Here is a 23124-nt window from a genome sequence, read left to right as displayed (position 1 = left end):
TTAATTGATGTAAAAAAGCAGCAAATTCAAACATCTTCAGCTACTCATTAAGATCTAGGTTAGTGATCAAACAAAAAAAAAAACCAAGTAGGTCCTCTGGACGGGTTCTTCTTTAATGAAACRTTTCGTCTCTCCTCTAAGAGACTTCTTCAAGAGTTTCAGGTGAACTCAAGTCTTATAAGCACTGCCTCCACATGGTGGACAGACAGGTTGGTCACATGCAAAAGAGGACCATCAGCCAAACAATAGCTCATTAGTGCCGTGATTGGCTTTATTGTTCATAGAGGGTCATGTGCCCAATCAATGACCCTCTATGAACAACAGATCAGTGGGGCCGATTCACAGCTTTTGCTCATAGGGGCCTGAGTTATACTTGCAATAACAGCGTTGTAGGAGGAGGACAACTGGACACGAAGGCTTCCACCTCTAGTTAATGGTGGTCGGGGTTTTTTTGAGTGATCATAACATAAATGGCTTTTTCAAAATTGATGAGTCATTTATATAAAAATGCGTTTTTGTGAAAGCAGAAACGCTTTAGGCCTTTTTATTTAACCTAAATTCAATCAGTAAAATAGGGCCATTCCTTTGCGTGTTTTCAAAGATTTTTATGTAGGTTGTTGCATCTTGAATTAGTTGGAACTTGGAGGTTGAGGACACCTTGATCTTCTGTCTCTTCATGTAGCTTCAGACTGACTCAGTGAGGAGTTCACTGTTTGGCAGAGACACAAGCATCTGCTGCAGGGCTCCAAGGTCCCTGAGGGAGCTGAAAATAGCTCTTCCTGACTTGTCATGTTGTCATGGCAGAAAGCAAGTTTGACTTTTCTTGTATGACTAATAAGGGTCTAAAGACTCACAAACATCAGGGCAAAAGTTCAAATAAGACACAAACTATTTAAAAGAAAAAGAACCCATTTATTACATTCTCAAAACCACATAAAATGTATCCAACTGGAGAAACAATATACTGAATATCGAGCTGTGTGACTGTTTTTCTTGAACTAGTTATATACCTCTTGTACACTTAGTCATACAGGTAAAGAGAAGGAAATCAAACTATGGTTTTCTTTGTTTGCACAATTCCTAATGTTTCTGGAAATTAAAAATGAAAATAAAATAAATCACTGGCTTTACAAGACAAAACGTGGAGACACGTGAAGAAATTGTGGAGAAAACACTGACATAACTGAAAATCACAGCAAAAGAAACATTAAATCCCAATGACAAAATTGATCTAGAAACTAATGTTTTTTTTAAATCCTATGAATCTTAAATTTTAATGTTACAATATTAGGACAAACAGGAAGGGCTTTCGACACGCTGTAAGTAACATTCACAAAAAAAATAGAACTTACGGTACGTCCACAGTGATTATGGTTACGGGTCTTTAGGTGCAAAGGTGTAAGGAGTACAAGGCTAAAAGACGACACTTTTAACAAAAGGGACAAGAGGTCACAGCTAGCTCCCTGAGCAGCGGGCAGGAGGTCCTCAGACTCTGCTCGAGAACATCACAGCACCCCGAGTAAGACATCATCATCACCAGCTCATCGCGTCAGAAAATGGGTTATGTACAGGAAAATTGTAAACAGTTATGGCTGACCTTAGTGTGACAAACATGGAATAAAATGATAATAAAACAAGCAAACTTGAGTCTTACTGACATGGAAGCAAAACTCAGGGGGGCAGCTGGTAGCTCTGTCTGGCCTTTAATAGTGTCAATTGAGAAAGAGGAAAGTATAAGTGCTTTCGGAAAAAAAGTGTTGTGTTCAAGGTTAAAGGAGATAGGAACTCCGAATGTACAAAATAATACATCTGCACCAACCAGCAGAGAGGGTTATGATGCATATGAACCATTGTAATCCTGAAGCTAAATGAAACATTTTGAATAAAACACAGTTACATCAACGCACTCTTGTCGTACTGACTGCTGGTTAGGAACAGGTAGGGAGACCCAGTGTTTCCCCCCTTCTTTATACAGTTCTTGAAGTCATCTTTTGCCTTGCTCTCTTTGTTTATTAGAGTCCAGTTCATCCTCTTGTTCTCTTTTAGCAAGGGGTGGGCAGCAGCAGTGCAAAGTGAAAGCTAACAGTTCAGTTTTCATTGTTTTTTTTTTGCCTGTGTTCGAATATTCTGCCCCACCCCGCTCTGTTGAATCAGCAACAAGTTTCCACCAGCTCTCCTTTTTGCTCGATGGAAATGCTTTGCCAAAGAGGGAGGGTTTGTTGCCTGGGAAACCTGAGAATACTGTCAAAAGAGGAAAAAACAAACAAACAAAAAAACATCCGAGTCGAATTATCTATTTCCTCACATCACTTGTGCGTTCTCACCCACCTCACCTCACTCACACTTAACTCTTCTCATATACTTACATAATTACCTATTTACATTCTTATTTAAAATATATGCTTATAAATGTGTATATAAATTAAAAGATAATTTCATCTTTTTCCTGTCGCTAAGTGGCATTTGCAAGGAACGGGGTGTGGGGGACTGAGGTTTTTCTTTGCRTTACGAGGGCCTACGAAAAGGCAGCACCGAACACTGTGTACTGACGATGTGTGTGGAACTGTGTGTTTGAGCTATAATGACTGAGTACACGCTGAGTCATGTGTGTGTTTTCTGTTTACGTCAGAGAAAAATCTGACCTGTGATCTTGGTCCCTAAGAGAGGGTCAGTGAAAGGATGGTGTCTGCATGAATTCACGTCATTCTGAGATGCAAGGGAGTAGAGGGACAGTGCCCAACAGCTGTKCCTATTGATCATCTCCATGCTTTGTGTGAAACTCTGTTTTAGAGTGGCAGAGTTGTACATTCACTCTTGTAGTTGGGTTTCTTGCTTGTGCACTGGTGCTAATTGATGAGGTACATTCATAATTAGTTAGGTGATCCACAGTGGATCAGAAAAATGTTAAACATCTTTTAGAGCTTGGAGCTTTGACATGCCATGTAGACTGCTGTGACATTATTACAGTTGTTCTCAATGCTACGATATTCACAGGAACATAGGCATGTGTGGTCTGTAGTGTAAGGTGCGTATGCCTGCTGGGATAGTGGAGGACTACTTTGGGAGACRAAGAATTTAAAGTCCTGGATTGTCTTTTTAAACCGCTGGTTGTTGAGCTTTACACTCTTTATGCTTTGCTGTCTCTCATTTTGATCCTCTACTTCCAAACACACTCTCTCCATCTCTCTTGTTACTCTGTTTGTCTGTCTAGCTGTGAGTGGAGTCCGGCAGAGACATCTCACTGCCAAACACTTCCCGGTACAACGGTGGAAAACTGTAGGCAGTCTCTGGGTGGACCAAACGGAAAAACTCCAGTTTATCAACATGGAGGTTACAGATAGACTTCATTATGGGCAGCTTGGATACCATCTGTAAGGACAGAAAACAAACAAACAAACAAAAAAAATATATATATATATATATAAAATGTAAGTGCACACGTTCAACCTTTTTAAAAAATTGCAACTTATTTTTCCACTTTCCAAAGTAGTTTCAAATAACCAACCAAGTTTCCTCAAATAGAAAAGAGGGTTTGAAAGCAGTTTTCATAGCGTCATCTGACAAATTCTTTTCCCTTGAKAGTTTCTAATGATATTTTCCTCATTGCCAACTCTGGTGTCTCTGCTATCCTTTATATTTTAATCTGGAGCAGATATACTATTTACACTCAAGGCCCTCCTTTAACACGTTTAATTCAGTTGTCTAGTTTCTGCTAGGTTTTATGATCAATATTTGACGTGTGGTGTACCTCATGGGTGTGTACTCAGTCCTCTAATATTTGGACTGTAAATACTCTTTTGCATCAGTATTTTATAAACATAATCCTTCCAATGACGTTATTTTAGACAACACTCATTTGCCTAATGCTGAAACTTGACAATGTTATAAACTTTCTACAAAATATTTAATAATATTTAGACAGCAATTGATGTAAAAAAATAAAACTAATCCAGATGTAATCTGTGTTTGTTATGCTTGTAGATTTCCTTTTTAAAACCTTAAACAACTGAAGTCGTTGGCTGGAACCACAAGGGTGAAAAAAGACTAAAAGGTTGAGTGTACCTTATCAAGTTTCTCCTCACAAGCATCACTGTTCTGTAGACTGTGCTGCAGAGCCAGGTAGACTTTATCTTGGAGTTTCTGAACCTTTTGGCCTTCTGTCAGCCAAGGTCGATCTGTAGGAGCAACAAAATTCCCTCTGTAAAGTTCAGCTTTCATGTAATTTTCTGTTTGTGTTTTTTTTTTATTAAAACCCTCTGAAGGTTTTTAATCAGTTTTTAGATGTACTCCAACAACTGATTAACTTTTAGAGAGGACACAATTCAAGCGAAACAACCTTAGCAAAGAGATGGATGGTTATAACTCTTTTATTTTTAGAGATGCTGAGATAATCTTTGGTGTGGTAGTAGCTAAGAGTCATCCCCAAACAGAACTTTGAGTGCTAGCAGATCCAGAGAGGTCTTTGTTTAAAACTTTAGCAGGTAAGGAATGGTACATTTATTAAATTCATAATCAGCTTGTTTTGTAGTTTTGTCATACATCATTGCAACAGGAATCCTCTAAATGTAACATGATATACCGGTATTTAGAATTTCTGAAACTTTTAAATTAGTACTTTTTACCTTAAGTTCAGTAAAAAACAAAAAAAGCTTACTTCATGGAAYGATTTTTGAGTGGATATTTAAAAATAAAGATTACTTTTTGTAAGTAATAACATCATGTGCTACAATGTTATTGCTTCGTCATTTAAAAAACTAACAATTTCCAAGTGTGAATGAAAAGTTGGCACAAAAGCCTAGTTTAATATTGATGTTTAATTAAATACTGTGTAAAACTAGAGAAAAATCAAATGTGCAGGCTTAGAAAAAATTGTCACAACAACTCTTTTTTTTTTTGTGAAGGCCGACCTTCATTTAAAATGCCATCTCGTCAGAACAGAACCGTTTTACTCTGTATTTGCAGAACAATGGAAACAATGGGAACTTCTTCCTCGACTGTCTGTATGCATTTTTGTGTGGGCTAGAAAGAGAAGAGAAAATATTTACCGGGGGACAGAAGGACAGCAGCGCTGAACAAAGCAATCTCCTCATCAGAGAGCTGCAGATGGCAGAGTGATTTCCCCAACTCGAACACCGCACTCACCAGATCATCGCAGCCTGAACACACAACACAATGTGTTTATTATAAAGSATCAAATTATTCTAATACGTCATCACAATGTATTTATTGAACTAAAATGTAACCGTTTTACTTTTCTGTCCAATCACAAGCCATTAAAAAACACTCAATTTAAAGTTTGCCCACTAGATGGCACTGTAGTACAGATTTTCTGTTCATGCTGCAGAAAAAAGCAACTAATGCAAAATTTGATGGCTGTAAATAGAACTGAARCAACTGTCTTATAGATTAAACTGTGTTGGGAGTCATTACAGCTACACAAATTAAAATAATAGTTTGGTCACTGAATAGGCCTACATGTGGATTATAAAGTTTTCAATAAAGAATGGTACACAAAACAGAGGACTACAATTAATCAGTTTGCAAAAACTATAAAAAAAACTTCCACTTGTTTTGGTGCGTGTCAATCGTTTCAAAGATTACACAACATTCCCAAGTGATCCTCACCTAGGGCTTTAAAGAACGGAGCCGAAGCAAATTTTCCATTGAAGAAAATGGTGCTGTTGTTGCTGTTGAAGGCGCGGCACATTCGAATGAGCAGGACCTCCAGACAACCTAAAAAAAGGTAACCACAAACAGAGGAATAGACATGGAAACATGGAGAACAAAAAAAGAAAAAAGAGAAAGGGAGAACAGAAAAAAATAGCCCAAAGTACTCCATAACACACAAAAACATACAACATATAAATMATTTAGACTCAGATTTGTGCACAGCATATGCAAGAAAATGTTGAACCAGTACATATTTAAAAAGAAAATACAGACAATTTTAAAGTTTTTTTTTGTAGTTCAAATCATTTACAAACGGTAAATGCATTGTAAAATATATGCATTTCATTCACATATAAACACAATTTGATTTGATGAAATTATGCATTTACAATTCAAGATTTGTTTTCAGGATTGTGTCGTTCTCCCCAGAGTTCAGAGCAGGTTTGAAACATTTATAAAATAATAAATGAAGGGGTGAAGGTAGAAGGTTGGAGACAAAAAAAAAAAAAAAAAAAAAAAGAAAAAAACAAGCAGAAAGAAACTCGAGTTAGCAAATGGAAAATTTTCACTTTGGAGGATTCTGTGATTGTGAAACGTGTAACTGGACTTTTCGGAGAGTGCACTGACCTGCTTTCAGCAGAATGATCTGGTCGTTCTGGCACAGGTCCATGAAGCCTGCGATCCGCTTGGCGAACTCCACCACGTACTGGATGGCATTGGTGATGTGGTGCGCACATTGCTGCCACATCCACTCCGCTGACTGTGGGAAGTACCATAAAAAGAGTTTTACAAACAAAACAAAATAAACAAACTACATTTATAAAAAACAATGGATTACTATGATTCCCCATATTACTCTGTTTGACATACTTTATTCTGAAAGACCCGGATTTCCTCAGGTGTGTACTGGGCCCAAGTAAATCTCTTCATGTCTTCAGCGCTGTACTGACACGTTTCCAGGTGAGACTTAAAGATGCTTTTGGTGATGTTCTCTGTAAAGTAAAAACACTCACACTTAGTGTCATTTTAGATGTTTACTGTAGCCCTAGAGCAGGTTTGTCAAAACTTCCATGTCAGCCGTTTAATCGTTAGATTGGTATGTGAATGTGTGTAAATTGGCAGTGAGATTTAGAAAACTGCACAGCTGCCACCTGAAATCTTGCCCAGGGCGCCAAATTGGCTAGGGCCGGCCCTGGTTGGAAGGTCTGCACCGTTCAGATGCTCTGCAGCCCCATTTTCACACTTCATCTTCACGGCTGTTAGATATTTTCCTTCTCTCATTCTTATTTTCCACCAGCCACAGTATTTCTTTATTTCTAAGCCTCCAGAGCCCCAGCAGAAAACAGCTTGTTGTTGCCATCTATTAAAACAGAAACATATTCCTCCCCAGGGTCTCCACAGACACCTCAGTAAAAGGATTTGCCCTCTGACATGTATAAATGCCTCCATTTTTTGTCTGACCCAGTTTGTAGAGAGGTGATTTTTCTCTCCTTTTACATTTCTCATTGCACCTCTTGTTTTGCCAGCTGCATCCTGCCCTTGGCTTAATTAGCTAGTTTGTGAGTCACATTCAGAAAATATGGCCTTGTCCTTGTGTTTCAGCGAATCAGATTTGCTCTCAAAATTAAATTTGCTCTTCTTGCATTTGGTTTTGCTCAGTATTTTTGTTTCTTTCCAACAAATTCTCCAATAATCAGCCACATAAATTTTTTGTAGCAGTTTATTCTGATCCTATTATCGCTGTTGTCACAGTTAATTCTGTCTGTCTGTTAGCATAATATCTCATGACCTGCTCAAATAATTTTAATGAAACTTTCAAGAAGTAATTGCTGAATATACATCTATAAATGATTAATGTTTGGAATTCCTCCAAATAAAAATGGCTGCCACAGCTGATCAATATTAGCTAATACAAAATTGGCTATAATTCAGTCAGGATTGCAGGTATTGAGCTACAGTTTGGTGTAGTAGTAACTTAGTGTCATTTTCCACAAACACTCAGAGGTCTATCTATTGCCCAACATTTTTTGCTGAAAAACCTTGGCATTAACTATGGGAGTAAAAGTTGTTTGTCTGTTAGCAAAATATCTCATAAACCACTGGATGGATTTGAATKAAATCTTCAGTAGATAACCTTTGGTTGYGCAWCTACAACTGATTAACTTTTGGTGAYAACCCAACTCAAGATGCTGCCTTAGCTGATGGAATTTTACCAACACTAAAATGCCTAGATCTCACTAAAAATTATAGGTAATGTGGTAAAGTTTATGTGGTACTAGCTGAGAGTTGTCATCAACACATACTCTATAATAAGATGCTGCYGCGGCGGCCATATTAAATAAAACACTCTCATGAAAGGTGGTGGGTGTTATGCCATTCTTCAAGGATTTTACTCTGCCTTTATTATTGATCATCTGCCAAAAATCCAGTATGTTTTGACTTTGACTACTGGTTTTGAAATTGTCAATAAAATTGTTATTACACCAAGAACTGCTAAGAGCAACTTAATAGGACACATCTGGAAGAAGTATTAACTTTGCATGAAACAGGAAATTAATACGAAACTCTGGAGCCACATGAGAAAATGTCGATCTTGTTAAAACAGGCCTTTCTTTAATATCCTGCCAGTTCTGACCTGCTTTTGACTTATGCACGATCACTGCAAGGAATACATACTGTAGATGCTAACGTGACATTCTCCTTGTTTCAGGAGAAGGTGAGGAATGTTATCTATCAGTTCTAGACTCACCGAGGTCTGTTATTGAGCAGTCATCGGGCAGATGGTCCAGCAGTGAACGCCTGTGTCCCAGCAGCTGATGTGTGTGCAGGAGCTGGCTCCCAACGGTGTCTGCCGAGTCCAGCATGGTCTGCTGCGGGGAGTTCTGATTGGACATGGACGGGGACGAAGACGACGAGGAGTTGGAGGTGTTCCCGGTGCTGGCCCCTCCACCCCCGAGCAGCTCCAGGCTGCAGTATTCACTGGCCTCTTCYGGGGTCAGCGGCAGGTCGAACAGGTCCGGCAGCGCTGCAATGTCATCCAGGTCACTGAGGGTGGAGGTGGAGCCCCCGCTGCTGTAGGACCGGCTCAGGCCCTCCTCACCGTCGTCTGTGCTGCTGCCACACACTCCATCCTCCCGGGGCAAAGACAAGGGCTTGGAGCCAACGGATCCTGCGCACTCCTGGGACTTCTGGTGCTTTTGAACCTCGGCGTAGAGACTGTCCCGCTGCTTCTTTGACATACGACCAAATTTGACAGCTGCAGAAAGAAAACAAACTTCACCACAGGAGACAAGCTGAATATGTACTGTTGTGTGACAGCTTGTCCATTTTAGCTTGACAATGCAAATTTTAGGGATGGGCAACTTAAATGATGGAGGAGGCCAGAATTTTTTGTTGACACTACCAGATGGCTAGTCTGGTAAAAACCAGCCCCTTGTCCTATGCTTTGCTTCATACATAGAAGGGAAACTGGAAYTGAGTGGAACTGCATAGGAAGGAAAAGGCCAGGCTACCAGAATGCCACATAGTGCTGTAATAAAACTGATATTTAAAATAAGGTTTGTGTAAAGGTTTGTTTTGTTTATTAAACCAACATACATTACAGTAACATATTTCATGCTTAAATGCATGTGTAACAGTTGTACTCTTGTTTATAAAACATGAATACAAAATAGCCCAAATATTAGAGGACCAAGTACACACCCATGAGGTACATCATGAGGTACACCACACAAAACTAAATACAGCTTTAGTGAGCTGACTGGCTAATCAGTGTTAATTCTGTTTTGTGTGCACTATCTATAGTTTGTAAAATAACTAGTGTGGGAACCTCTATACAGATGTTGCTGTGACACCTGAATTTCCCCTCGGCGGGACAATAAAGGCTATTTCTATTCTATTCTATTCTATTCTATTCTATTCTATTCTATTCTATTCTATTCTATTCTATTCTATTCTATTCTATTCTATTCTATTCTATTCTATTCTATTCAGACACCTTGATTACAGACTCCTGTGGCTGTTCTGGTAAAAAGTAGCTGTTGTTTATTGCAACTTCAGTAAACTTCTCATATTTAGCTTTGTGCAACGTGTTGTAGTGGTGACTTATATTACAATACTTCATGGAAGACAGCGTCTATAAGTGGACAAAAGAAATGTGTTTTGCCTTAAAATTTTGTGAACAGATAATCTACCTTTCTCAGAAGGAATGTAATTTAAAATAAGATTTATTTAATAAACAAAACACTCAAAATGGCTCTTAGATTCTAAGAGTTGCTTTGAGTGCTTTTTTGAAGCAAAAAACAACAACAATAACAACAATCTAAAAATCTTTTTGTGGGGGTGGAGCCTCACTGGCGGGCCAGACGGAAGTCACCTGTAGGCCAGATGTGGCCCATCCCTGACATGTCTTAATATTTCAAACATGTGTAATTTTACACAAATTCACAGTAATTGAGAGTTCAGTTCAAAATGGCATTTTTATTTTGTGTATGTTTACCATCTCGGCTCATGCCCAAAGCCAGACACTTCTGCAGACGGCAATGCTGGCAGCGGTTCCGGTTAGTACGGTCGATCAGACAGTTCCTTTGGCGGGAACACGAGTACATGGCATTGTTCTGCTGGCTGCGGCGGAAGAAACCCTGGACATGCACACAGAATCATACAGCCCAATGATTTAAATATCCACGACAAAGCTGGGTAAAGTTGGTGTTTGTTGTCCTTTTTTCCCATCCTCTCACCTTGCAGCCTTCGCAGGTGATGACTCCGTAGTGAATTCCTGAGGACTTGTCCCCGCAGATCTTACAGGGGATGACCTCAATCTGAGCTGCAGGACCAAAACAACATTGAACCAACACGTCAGAAGCTTGAATACTGATAAGACTAAATCTATGACTAGACAGACAACTTTTGTTTTTGCAAAAAAAAAAAAAAAAACAGCTGTTACAACTTTGGCTTGTGCTTAAATGGCAAGAAACGAGGGGAAAACCCCTCGCACATACTGAGTACTGAGTGGTAAAATGTGCATATTCAGATGAAACGCTGAGGTTCACAGCAGCCCATATTTGGCAGGGTTTTGCCCCAGAAGGGCAGCTGTCTGAGGCTGCACCTCTCTGAGCTTTCTGTCTCCTGAAAAGATTGGTTTCTCCTCCTTATTTGCCAAGTTGTGCTCAGTTACCTTACTTATCCTTTAAAAACATGTTCCAGTTTGGATGGAGCAAACAGAACTGAAATGCAAATCTACGCATATCACTGTTTTTCACTGCTACAATTTTCTTTACAAGTGTGTTGAAACTCACTCTGTGTATCAAATTTACTCATAAACAGTGAAGTTTCAGATTGCAAACAAAGGTAATTTATCCACTTTTTAGAATAAACCACCCTGCAGTCAGTCTGATCTAAAGTTGGTGTTTGATTTATTCTTCCACTTACTGTGCAAAGCGTATTCACATAGATTTAACAAATGATCAGTTGGTGAATGAGCTATACGTGAAGCACTAAAGAAAGCCATAATGACTAAGACAATAAGTAAAATTTATGTGTTTTTCAGAATCAGAATCAGAATCATAAGCGTTTTATTGTCATTCACACACAACATCAAGAGTGCAGAACGAAATGCAGATTAGAACATCCGTCTGGAGAAACACACACACACACACACACACATGACAAACATGGGGGAACAAATGTCCAGGGTCCTTCGCAACGTAGTGTGCTACCTTTGCAGTTTAGAATACACACACATAGGAAGGATGAGTTTAAAAAAAGAGCTTTGATCCTGTGTTTTATACAGAAAAACACACAAGCATACGCTCAAAAAAACTACTCTGCAAAAGAAAGAGCTTTCATTTGATTTCTACACGAATGATTGGTTGGGAGTAACGGTACCTCAAATTAATCAAGGTTTTCAAAAAATAAAAAAATTAAAAAACATTAGAAAATAGAAAATACTCCTTGCATTTGTTTATGTCTAAGTTTGGTGATCAGACAAAAATCAAAACCCTTGACAAACTGCTGATTTTGACAGCTAATTTGATTATATAGACCAATCATAATGTTGCTTATTTTTCATTATTTAAAAATAAAATTAAAACATAGGAAGTATTTTAGGCCATAGATCATTACACATTGTACTCATTCTTCATCGGTACTTATTGTAATTAAATGTTACCATTGCTTTCTAATTATACTTACTGCTGTTATTGGTTGATATGAATCAGAGAATACAGTCAACAAAAATTATTCTTTTCTAATGATGCAACAAACTAATAATACAAGAACAAAATTCAAATGTATAACTTCTAACAACTAAAAATTAAAAGTTTTGAAATTTTTGACATGAAAGGCCTCAGGGGTCATTTTGACCCAATAACAGCAGGAAAGGCAAATCCTAATAACGATTTTCTTGTTTTGCCTTCTTACAAAATACTTTCACAGATTTTCTCAGCCAAATTAAACCCTTTGTTTCACTTGTCAGCTCAAATCTCACAGATGAGCACCAAACATGTTCACGAGGATGTGGTGACTGTTTTTTCTCATGAACTCCATAGTGAAGCTCTTCAGCTCTCAGAATCTTGAACTTTGTGTTCGAGTTTGTGTGTGTGTGTGTGTGTGTGTGTGTGTGTGTGTGTGTGTGTGTGTGTGTGTGTGCGCGCGCGTGCATGAAGAACTGTGTTTGTAATCTTCTACCCAGGAGGTAGGGCAGGCTATTCAGAAAACTCAATGTTTTCTATACGACACGGCGAGGAAGGTGGAAAATTCTCCTCGATGGAATGTTTTTCTGTTGATATTAAAACCACATGTATCCGTGAAGGTTTCCACAATAATCAGGAAAAAAATCAACAGACTGAACAGGCTGAACTTCTGACTTATTACCAGACAAACAAGGGGAAAATGTCCCCAAGATGTTTCGAGTCACTTCTGTGACTTTACACCACCTCTTGATTTTAGCATATAGTGAGTTTTATTAAAAACTTAGCTTGTAGCTTCAGCTGATATTCAATAATGAGCCATTACATTACTATGGGTAAGATGAGTAGTGCTGCTTTTTTTTTTTTTTCACAGTTCAAAATTCTGTTGGGAAAACCCTTTTCCTCCTCACTGATGTACATGTAGAGAGTAGTGTACAATATCAACCTATCCACTCTTTCAACAGGACAGATTAAAATAACATGACAAAAAAAAAAGAGTCTGAGCCAAACTCTAATTTCCCAAAATGCRATTCCAACAGGGTCTGATAGCATCAGTTTGAACAAAAACTCAATCCAAAAGATCTGTTTGCTAATATTCTGGTTCCAACACACCTTCAATGTTCTCTGTCAAATGTTCCAACTAGTCTGAGTGATGCTTTGTCAAAAGTGTCAAAATCCAAAATTCGTACATCTGATTAATGGAGCAACATTTTTTTTTCTTTTTTTGGGTGGAGTTATGTAACACTTTGCTTGTGCTCTCCAGGAGTCCTGCTGACAGCATTACAGGTTTAGACTTACACTTTATGAGTCTGTGAGGCTGAAACACGACTCATTACCAAAGTTGGGAGCATGTTTGAAACTCCAGTAGGAAAAGTCACACTTAATGGAACATTACCTCATTTTAAAGATCACTGCAGGTTTATTTGTGCCTCTCTTGTACTTTATAACCCCAGGTTTTTGTAAAACAAAGAATTGTTTGTTCTTTTGGGATATTATAAAGACACCACTGACCCCCACTTAAAGAAAAAAGCGGGTAAAGATAACTGATGAATGAACGCGATTATTTTTGCTCAACTGTATGATCATCTGGGCAACATAMCGTAGATGTCTTCTTCCTTTTGGTGACAGAACCAACCCCAGTAGGTCCCTGAACCAGTACAAGYGAAGTTAACTTCTGAGCCGTGTTTGTGTGCACCCTTCATATGGCCTCACCTCCAGCAGACAGAGTGAAAAAATAAATAAGAAAGCACATGACGTTTGCACAGGACGCACAAAGACTCCTGTTTCAGTGTGGTTGGTGTAGCAGCTACAGTTATATGAGGAGACAGCAGTAAGTTTGGTTTTGTTTGATCCTGACAGTGGTGGTGTTGGGGTGGGCGGGTGTATGCCGGATCATTAACTGCTGCTAAAGTTGATTAGTGGAAAAACTGGTGCCTGATGGTGAAAAAGAAAAGTTTCCGACCTAACAGTTCGGTTTAAGGACTACTCTGCTCTGCAAAATGTTGACCAAAATACTCCAACTGATGAGGGCAGCTGCAGGCATGCAGTGGAAAAATATCTCCCTCTCCACCCCGCCCTCCTCTTTTGATTATATAACTCCTGTCTGTGAGCATTCTTTCTCAACGCTCAATGAGCAAAACTCACTCCAGCAGAGCTCACGCCCCGCCCTCCTTCAGACGCTCTCTCCTTCCCCACTGGCTGCGTGGATCTGGCTGCTGCTCGGCATTGGCTGACTCATCCATCACTCTGGCGCTGGAGCCTGTCAGCCTGTGTGGACTGGTCTGTCCCACTGACACACTTTCCCACTGCAGGCGGAGAGGGAGGAGGGGAGGCAGCAGAAACCTGCTCTGTGCACTTTTAAGGTGGAATGGAAGAATACTTGGTGGACTGAAAGATGTGGAATCGTTTATAAAAGCAAGATCAAACAGGACATGAGAATACATGACAGATTTGTAGAGTTGTTCGGTTAAAATTCACTTTGCTGCTTCAGTAACAAGACTGCCCGTGGTATTGGTACACACTGTCCTGTTCACCAAGACCATTCAAGCATTGAACTTGACAGTGATAGTCACCACCCCCACCCCACACACACACCACCCCTGTCTCTTAGTCTTTGACACTGAGCTTCTGCTTCAGTCTATTTTTGTCCCGTGCTGAGAGCCAGGATTACTCAGATGCCCAGCCAGCCACCCCGAGCAGCTACAACTACAAACACGCCACATACTTTCTCATTGTTCATCTCCAGGAACAAGCAGAGAAAGCACACAACATAAAGCCGGACTGGGTCTTTACAGAAGGCCAAACTCGCTCCCAGTGAGGGTGAGGCTTGTATAGATCAAACTAAACCAAAGGCGATGCAAAGAACACCTTTGGTCAACAGCTTTGGTTACAAAGAAACTGATTCAAATAATCATCGTCATGCAACGTAACCAAAAACAAATGGCCACTTACGGCAAACATAACTTCTAAATGTCAACCTAATGATAACAGCAGCCTTAATGACACAGTTGAGCCTTGTTGAATGAGAAAATTAAATTACTTACATCTAATTTATTGAGCTGAGAAACTAAACAGAAAGGCTTTGAAGCTATATACCACAAAAACTGTCCAACTTACCAAGTCTTTCAACCTTATATCCAGCCAAAAAGTATTCTTGATCTTTAGAGACTGATACTTGAGCACATTATTTCACCTAATTTCAGAAGATTCAGACCCAAATTAAGTGAAACAATCTGCCAATGGAATAAGACAACTGCACTTGGTAATATTTCTTGAAATAAGGAACATTTTCAGGATAACAAGTAATCAAACACATTCTGCTCTTGCTTAGTGTATCACTCTCAAAATAAGATTAAAAAAACTTTTTGGCTGGATATAAGATAGAAAGACTTGGTTAGATTAGAAAATTAATTACAATTATATACATAAGTATTATTCAGTGTTTTTTGTTCACCTGATTGATCTATAATGTGCAAAAAGCATTGAAAATTTCTTTTAACCCCATCGACCTGTGTAATGACGCCTTTTGGAGCTTTCTGACCTTTAACTCTTGAGACACAAAACATTCTTGAGAGCTCAATACCTGCTTTGCTAATTGCTAGCATGCTACATAAAGTCAGACACAATTTAGCCATACATTTAGTAAAAAAAAACAACAACAACTCAGCAGACTGCGATAATTGAGAATAAATGACAAAYGTTTTAAGTTTAAGTTGACAGTAACCTCATCGCAAAACCAAAGGAGAAGACGTTGTAACAGCTGAGGCCTCAGAGCGGTTATCAGCTAGCTAAATGTGTAACTGTGTTATCTCTACAAAGAGCTATTCAGCAGAGGGTGGGGTCGACAGAGAGGCAAAAGGAAAATCACTGACTTGTTGCTTCCAGCGGTTCACTTCTCTGTATCTTAACAAGGGACAAACAGGTGACAATTTTCCAACAGGTGCCCCCCTGGCGAGTCGTAGTCAGCATGTGGGGGAAAAAAAGACGAACTTGGACCTGTCACGCACACTAACACAAGTCTGTCAATTCGCAGACACGTTCTGGTGCTACTTCTCAATTTCCTGTATTTCAATACTTTTCTTGCTCTGTGCAACGGCTACACTWTCATGAAAAGCATGCCGAGGAAAGCCAACTCCTAATAAACAACAGGCTGATATAATTTCATRCGGAAGTTTTCCATTTTCGCACCACTTCCTCATGAGAATAGCTGAAAAATATGAAGTGCCTGAGGYTCTTATTTACAAGAAACACTTGTTTTTGCATCCTGCTCTTATGTTTCGGGATTGCAATTTAGCATTTATCGCTCACGAATGTATTTCTTTTTTTATTCTCTGCTAAAAAAAAGGTGGTACCACTAATGGATGTGTTGTGAAGCTTARAGATATGCTAAATGCTCATTCTGTGCACAGTCTGGCCCTTTAGCTGCTGGTGCTTTCAGTGGACTCTATTTTAAAAGATGCAAATACCGCTGGAGGCCGAGCTGAGGCCCATACAGGGGAGGGGAGTAACTGAGTGAACTGGCCTCTTCATGCACAAAGTCAGTCTTATGATCCTTCATTGTGTCTGAGAAAGTCCAACTAGTGCAGCAAACCAGAAAAAAAACTATCAAAACCCCAAACTGTGTCAGTGTGTCAAAACTGACAGAAAGGTGACTCAGCAGTTTGATCAGGWCGATTACAGGATTATGAAAGTAACACGCTGACAAGTGAAAACATAACAGGTTGTGTAAAAAATAAATAAAAATACATTTTTCTGTGCCACAGCCAGCTAAGAATGGATTTGTTTACATTTGGATATCCTGCCAGAGAGGGACCCTCCCTCCATCAGAGGCCCCAAATGTTTCTGTCTGTTTCGTCCTYCTTCCTTCTCCATTTTGAACAAGAAATCCTTCTGTTTCCTTTACTGAGAGAATAAAACTCCMCTTTAGGTAAAATATGGTCCAAATACTGATATTTATCAATATTAGGGGGGAAAAGAAAAGAAAAATGCGTCAAATTGGAACAAGGACGTTTGAAACAGAAAATTGAAACAGCTGCAATAACTTTAGCTTATTTCTCTCCACCCAAAAATGAAAAGCTGAWATTGTTTTAGCCAATGTCTATGCGTGTAAATTTGTTTGCAGTGTTAGCAAAATATCTCATGAAMCACTGGATGAATTTAGATGCTACTTTTAGAAAGAAATCTTTGGGTGTACATCTGCAGCTGTTAAACTTTTGCAAACAACCCACCACGGTCAACTAAACTGGGCTAATAAAAACAGCTACAAACCCAGCAGGTTTACAAATATTCCACCAAAAGTTGGTGTGGGTAGTTGCTGAGCATCATTCCCGACACATACTCGGAGACATGTGCAACACTTTCTGCTCCAAACTCTGACATTACCTGCTGAAGTCAGACCTGTTTGTCTGCTAACTTTTCGGAGTTGCCCACAGCTAATTGGTTTTAGGCAACACAAAACATGAGCAGGCTGGTTTGAAATTTTGAATGCAAAATGCAGACAGAAACAAAAAACAAACAAACCCTAAACTTATTTGTTAATAAGAAAACATCTGCTGACACAAAGTGMTGGAGATCACAGGGGAAATGCAGGGAGAGCCTGATGATGGAGCTAAGATAATGYAAAACTGATAAGAAGATGGAGAGGAACTGAGTGTAAAGAGCAGAGATGAGGTTTGGGAGGCAGCTGATCTGACTGGGAATGACAACAGGTGTGAGTGGCTGACTGACTGGAAAAACACTAAGAGCTAACTAAGGGCATGATGAATGGCACACAAGATCTAAAGATAAATATAAGGCACCAAAAAGAGGAAAGATCAAAACAGAAAGGAGCTCAGATCCTGACAGTAAAACTTTGTCAGTTTGATATATTTGAGGCTAAACTTTGGAGTGGTATAAGTGTGATCCYAAACACTCTTTTCAGCAAAAGATTATGTTGGTTTTATTTGGCATGAAAGGCGGTGGGCGACATCCATTCCTTCAAAGGAATGCCAGGTCTTTAAATTTTTATTYAYACATACAGCAGAAAGAATGAGTGCACGACGCTTCCCACAGTGTTCCCCACTCCCTCCCCTCCACTGTGGATGCTGTATAAATGCTGCGTGACATAACTGGGTCAGTGGAACAGCCGCGCGCTCTCCCCCTCCGTAACTCACGCAGTCGGCCATGCTGGCACGGCCATCCCATCATAACAACCCCCTACAGCCAAACACGCCACGCACTGAGCCGCAGATTATAAACACTTTTGCAAAAAAAAAAAAAACATTTTCAAGCCTTTTATCACAAAGCGTCAGATAAAGCTGTCAAGGTTTCAAYTGAGTTTGTGCGCAAATGTGCGCAATTACGCACAAGTCTTTAGAAAAAACCTCGTGAGAGATCTACACGGTCGACTAACGTTACATGCATTACATAATAGYAGTTTTGGGTAACAACCTCTACTTGCGCCCCTCCCCTCCCCTCATTGCATAACTCTTCCACGGATCTGTTGAAACGTACAGGACTCTCGGGTGAGGTATGGCTCACAAGAATTTGGCACAGCAGGAAAGCACAGCTGCGCRCTTACAGAAACCGCCGCTGCCTGATCCTGAACAGACATTAAAATTAAAAACATGTTTTTAAGCAGTTAAATGCATACATTCTCTTTATGTCTGTTTAAATAAAATGCATGTTTGTCCCCCCGGCTCTGCGTGCAGCCATAATCCAGTCATGAGGGATTAGTGGGGAGGAAAACAGGCGCGCTCCAGTCCCCTTGTGCGCACACATGTGGCTGCTGATCCAAYCCGCACAAACCCGCACGGGGGGAATCAAAGCTCAGACGCACAGATTCCTTTTTATTTTTTAGTATTTTTTTTAACATTTTGACAACAAATCAAGCTTACCTCTCATTTTTATGGTGTTTTCTGTTCTTGGTCTGGACGAGCAATTCTCGGCTACATTGGGGTCAGTGTTAAAGAGATGGGGGGAAAAATAGAAAGAAAAACAATTCTGTAAATGTTAACGGCTTCAACTCCTCTGTCCCTTATCGTTGGATCAAGTTGGAGCAAAATAAAAGAGTGAGGCAAGTCTCTCCGGTTCTCATATCGTCTCCGTCTGCGAGCGCGCCGACAAACAGATATCAGACTCCTCTTCTTTCCCCCCTTCTTCCTGACAGATCAGTCCCACGGTGAAGGAGCGCTGTTAGGACCCCCCCTCCTCCTCCTCTGCGCCTGCTTTCCTCTCAGTCTACCCTGCTAACCTACTTTCTCCAAGCGTGGACTCTCACATGATCTCACTGCCGACAGCTCCTCCCGCGACGCGCGCGTGGCCGAGCACGCGGGGGCGAGTTTTAAGGTGGCTATAGGCAAAGTACTTAATTGCAAGCACGGGCACGTGAAATCAAAACAAAAACAGAAACAAAACAAAAATAGATCAACACAACGAATTAAACGAGTAACTGAAGAAGCAATTAATTCTGCTGTGATGCGTCCCTGTGTGACCTGATGCTGTTTAATTGTTCCGCACCAGGAACTAACTCAAGTCAGAGCCTTTAACAACCTGTCCAACTAGGAAGGTTAAACCAGTGTTTCCCAAAGTTGGGGTCGGGACCCAAAGTGGGGTCCCAAAACATCAAGGTGGGGTCCTGAAAAGATTTTCTGAATTAATTACAGTTTTGCCTTAGTTGTTACAAAGGAGTGAGGTTAGTGTATTTAAAATGGATAAATGTAGTATAAAAATATTGTTACTATGCCCTTGTTTTGTTGACCTGATACAAATGTTTATCATCCAAAAATAGTTGGGGGCACAGGTCTCTGCTACTGACCCCCACAATAATTTGATCCAGTCAAAATAACCCCCCAATAAAATGGCATTGTTTGCTCAAACACAACATAAATTAACTGGTTAAGTAGACAGATGCAACTCTTTTGTTGTCTATGTAACTTTGACCTGATTAAAAAAATTACAATGTCATATATCAACGTTTTAAGCATAATTGCTAAAAATGGCATGCAGGGTTTTAGAGCATAGCCCCCAATGGAAGACCTAAAGTTACACCCTTGGTACTCAGACCAGTAATATTTGGGGTCACAAGTTTAAGCCATGGATATTTTGTGGGTCAGAAGATAAAAAGTTTGGGAACCACTGGGTTAAACAATAGCACCAAAAGTGATCATTCTGGTATTTTGTTTAGCAAATATGACGTTTCATCCAGACAGTAGGCCTACCTCAGGGAACCTCTGCAAAACTGAAACAGCAGAAAATGGGAAAAATAATAATAATTTAGAGCAGAGGGTGTCAAAGTAGTTGGGGGGGGGGGGATTGAACCTTGATCATTATTTACTGAAAAGTAAAGTTATACAACAAACAGTTCTCACAGAAAGACAAATGACCATCTGTCCATCAGTTTTCTTCTGTTTATCCAGGGTCGGGTTGTGGGGCAGTAGCCCGAAGAGACCAGGCTTCCCTCTCCCCAGCCATGGGCCAGCTCCTCTTGGGGAATYCCAAGACATTCCCAGGACAGCTGAGGAACCTCCAGCGTGCCCTGGGTCTTCCACTAGGTGTCCACCCATCCAGAAGGCACCCTAACCAGATGCCGGAGCCACCTCAGCTGGCTCCTATCGCTGTGGAGGAGCAGCGGCTTTACTCCCGGGATGACTGAGCTTCTCAACCTAAAGGGAGAGCCCAGTGGAGGAAACTCATTTCGGCCGCATGTAGGCCTATCCGAGATCTCGTTCTTTCGGTCACTACCCAAAGCTCGTGACCATAGATGAGGGTTGGAACATAGACAGACAAATAAATTGGGAGCTTTGCATTTTGGCTCAGCTCTCGCTTCACCACGRCAGACCGGAACAGCGCCCGCATCACTGCAGACGCAGCACCAATCTGCCTGTCGATCTCTGGCTCCATTCTTCCCTCATTCATGAACAAGATCCCAAAATTCTGAAACCCCTCCACTACAAATGATTTTTTTCCAAATTTTGTATAACTATTAACTTTATCTACGATATCTATTAGATAAAGTAAAATAATTAAATTTAGAGAGCCACATTAATATTAATAACTATACTCTCTATCATCAACTTTTGAATTTATTATTTCTTAGAGATACATTTGATAACAAATTAGTGAAAGGAAAAGAAAAGAAATAACTTCACCACAACTCCAATTTTTTGGCTTTAAAATAGAAGAAAATACCAGAAGAGATAATAATAATCGCTCATCTGTCACTTTCCCCACACTAAAAAAAAGATTACTGAACAATTAAGTTATCCAACTGTMATGAGAAGACCATAAGATTACTATAAGAAGAAACTATAATCTTTAGGGCCAGACAAAATGTTAATGAGGGCCAGACTTGGCCCATAGGCCTTAAGTTTGAGACGTGGTTTAAGGGGTTTGCTTATCATCAAACTTAAGAGCAGTAACAACATTTCAAGCAAAATTTTTATTATATAGTCATTTGAAAAGAAAAAGAAAAAGCTGCAATGTGAGTTAAGAATGCTTTTTATAGATGCTTTTGTTTATGTTTCAGATTATATATTATACTGAAAACACAACAGTCTTCAGTGAATCCAGTTGATCTTAAAATCATAACTGCAACTGAAACAAATTCCTTGTAAAAAAATACCTACTGTATGCCACCATAATATAAAAAAAATCTTGATCAACTAGTTAGAATGTGTTGTGTCACTCTGGGATAACTATCACACCAGATCAATATGTAAATATGAGTTGTGTTTGTTAAAGGTTATGTCTAAAGATTACTTTCTGAAAGTTTCATTAAAGTCCATTCAAACACATTTTTGGTTGGCTGGGCAGGCCCATTAAATGTAGAAGCCTTTCTGATGGTGACTAGCTAGTTTTTATTATTATTATTATTATTATTATTATTATTATTATTATTATTATTATTATTATTATTATTATTATAGATTTTTTAACTGTCAAAAACAATCCGGTCTGTTGTTCCAAAATAACCCTTTAGTGTTGTCATTAACTTGTCAATTTGGTTAGAATTAAACTTGTTCAAGAATAGAATAGAATAGAATAGAATAGAATTACTGTCTGTTCCAGATAGTGACAGATTTTTTTGACAAAACAATAAATACTCAAGATACACATAAAAGCCACATTTAAAACACATAAAAAGGGACTGCTAAAAACAACTGTTAAAACGATGCAAAAGTAAAGTTCTTATGTTAAAGTGTTAAATGTGRATATCGCAAATGGAATAAATGACTTTTTTATATAGCTTTCTGGGCCAGATACAAAAAGTTATCTACAGCAAGTAAGATATTCATTGTTCATAAATGCTTTCCACTAACCCTACAATTCTGGGGCAAAATACAAACCTGATTCAGTTTTATGAGCCCAGACTAGAGTCGAGTGCCATGTGTGATGGCTATATTATTTGTCTACCCAAATAAGTGACTGTAGACTTTAAAGAAAGATCAACAAATTTTTATGGTACTGTGATTTATTCCATCTGTGTCAAGCAGAGTCAAACTGAATTAGAAAGGGTTTGGGTCCAAAAAAATGTTTCTGGCCGTTTTCCCAATGATGGCTCACCTGCTTCAGTTCCTTGAGGGGAATCTGTTGAGTTTATACCCAGTGACCTCGTTAATTTGGATTCGTAGAAGTCTGATTCGGGTTTTTCTTGCTGTAACGAACGTGTAGAAACCCATCGCTGCAGTTCCATGTTAGACTTTAGTCGCGTCTCGCTCTGGTTTTGTTGTTGTTTTAAACCTGGGCTGCAAAAATGATGATAATTTTGTGCTATTTTGGTGGATGATTTACCACTCATCAGCCAGAACAAATAAAAAGCAATCCAAGCTGCTGTGCGCTCGGCTATTATAGATGGTTGTGTGTTCTGGGAACAAGATGGATGATGGTGGAGGGAGGGAGGAGGTGTGTGGAGGGAGGGAGGGGGGTTGTTGCACTAGCAGGAGGCCCTTATGATGCAATGATCTGGCAGCACTGTTACGAAACAGTATGAAGGCAGAGATTACTCAAACTGGGTTAGTGGAGCAGCAGCAAGCGGAGCACCTACCATCACAGAAGCACACACCCTCAAACACACACATAATTAAATGCATACGTGCACATTCTTTTGTTTTTTYCCCCGCATCTGTGCCACTTCCTCGTTTTTTTGGGGTTTTTTTTAGAGCGAAACATTTCCCTGTATCATGCAGGCCTCATTTGACTATATTCAAATAGCTTGATAATTAGGCTGCATGTAGGCAGGTGAAACATCTCAATCTACTTTCCTGCTCTTTCGTCTGTGAACCCCACC

General features: G+C 39.6%; 1 protein-coding gene across 2 annotated transcripts; it reads right to left on the bottom strand.

The window, feature by feature from the left end:
- Nucleotides 1-891: 891 nt before the first annotated feature.
- rorcb (RAR-related orphan receptor C b) lies at nt 892-19092 on the bottom strand. 2 transcript variants are annotated; one of them, XM_014020884.1, is made up of 10 exons: nt 18734-19092; nt 10410-10495; nt 10169-10310; nt 8420-8926; nt 6541-6662; nt 6298-6430; nt 5626-5733; nt 5046-5156; nt 4063-4175; nt 892-3369 (listed from the first exon to the last, which is right to left on the bottom strand). In XM_014020884.1, the coding sequence occupies exons 1-10, from the start codon at nt 18738-18740 to the stop codon at nt 3208-3210; spliced, it is 1491 nt and encodes a 496-aa protein (XP_013876338.1). In that variant the 5' UTR covers nt 18741-19092; the 3' UTR covers nt 892-3207. The 2 variants fall into 2 exon arrangements, with proteins under 2 accessions (XP_013876338.1, XP_013876345.1); XM_014020891.1 differs by lacking the exon at nt 4063-4175 and having other exon boundaries at nt 3236-3369; nt 18734-19078.
- Between the last annotated feature and the right edge of the window lie 4032 nt (nt 19093-23124).

Source organism: Austrofundulus limnaeus, unplaced genomic scaffold, assembly GCF_001266775.1.
Source record: "Austrofundulus limnaeus strain Quisiro unplaced genomic scaffold, Austrofundulus_limnaeus-1.0 Scaffold3, whole genome shotgun sequence".
NCBI classification, from domain to species: Eukaryota; Metazoa; Chordata; class Actinopteri; order Cyprinodontiformes; family Rivulidae; genus Austrofundulus; species Austrofundulus limnaeus.
The sequence above is the reverse complement of the archived record's forward strand: the minus strand, read 5'-3'. Positions and strand labels throughout refer to the sequence as shown.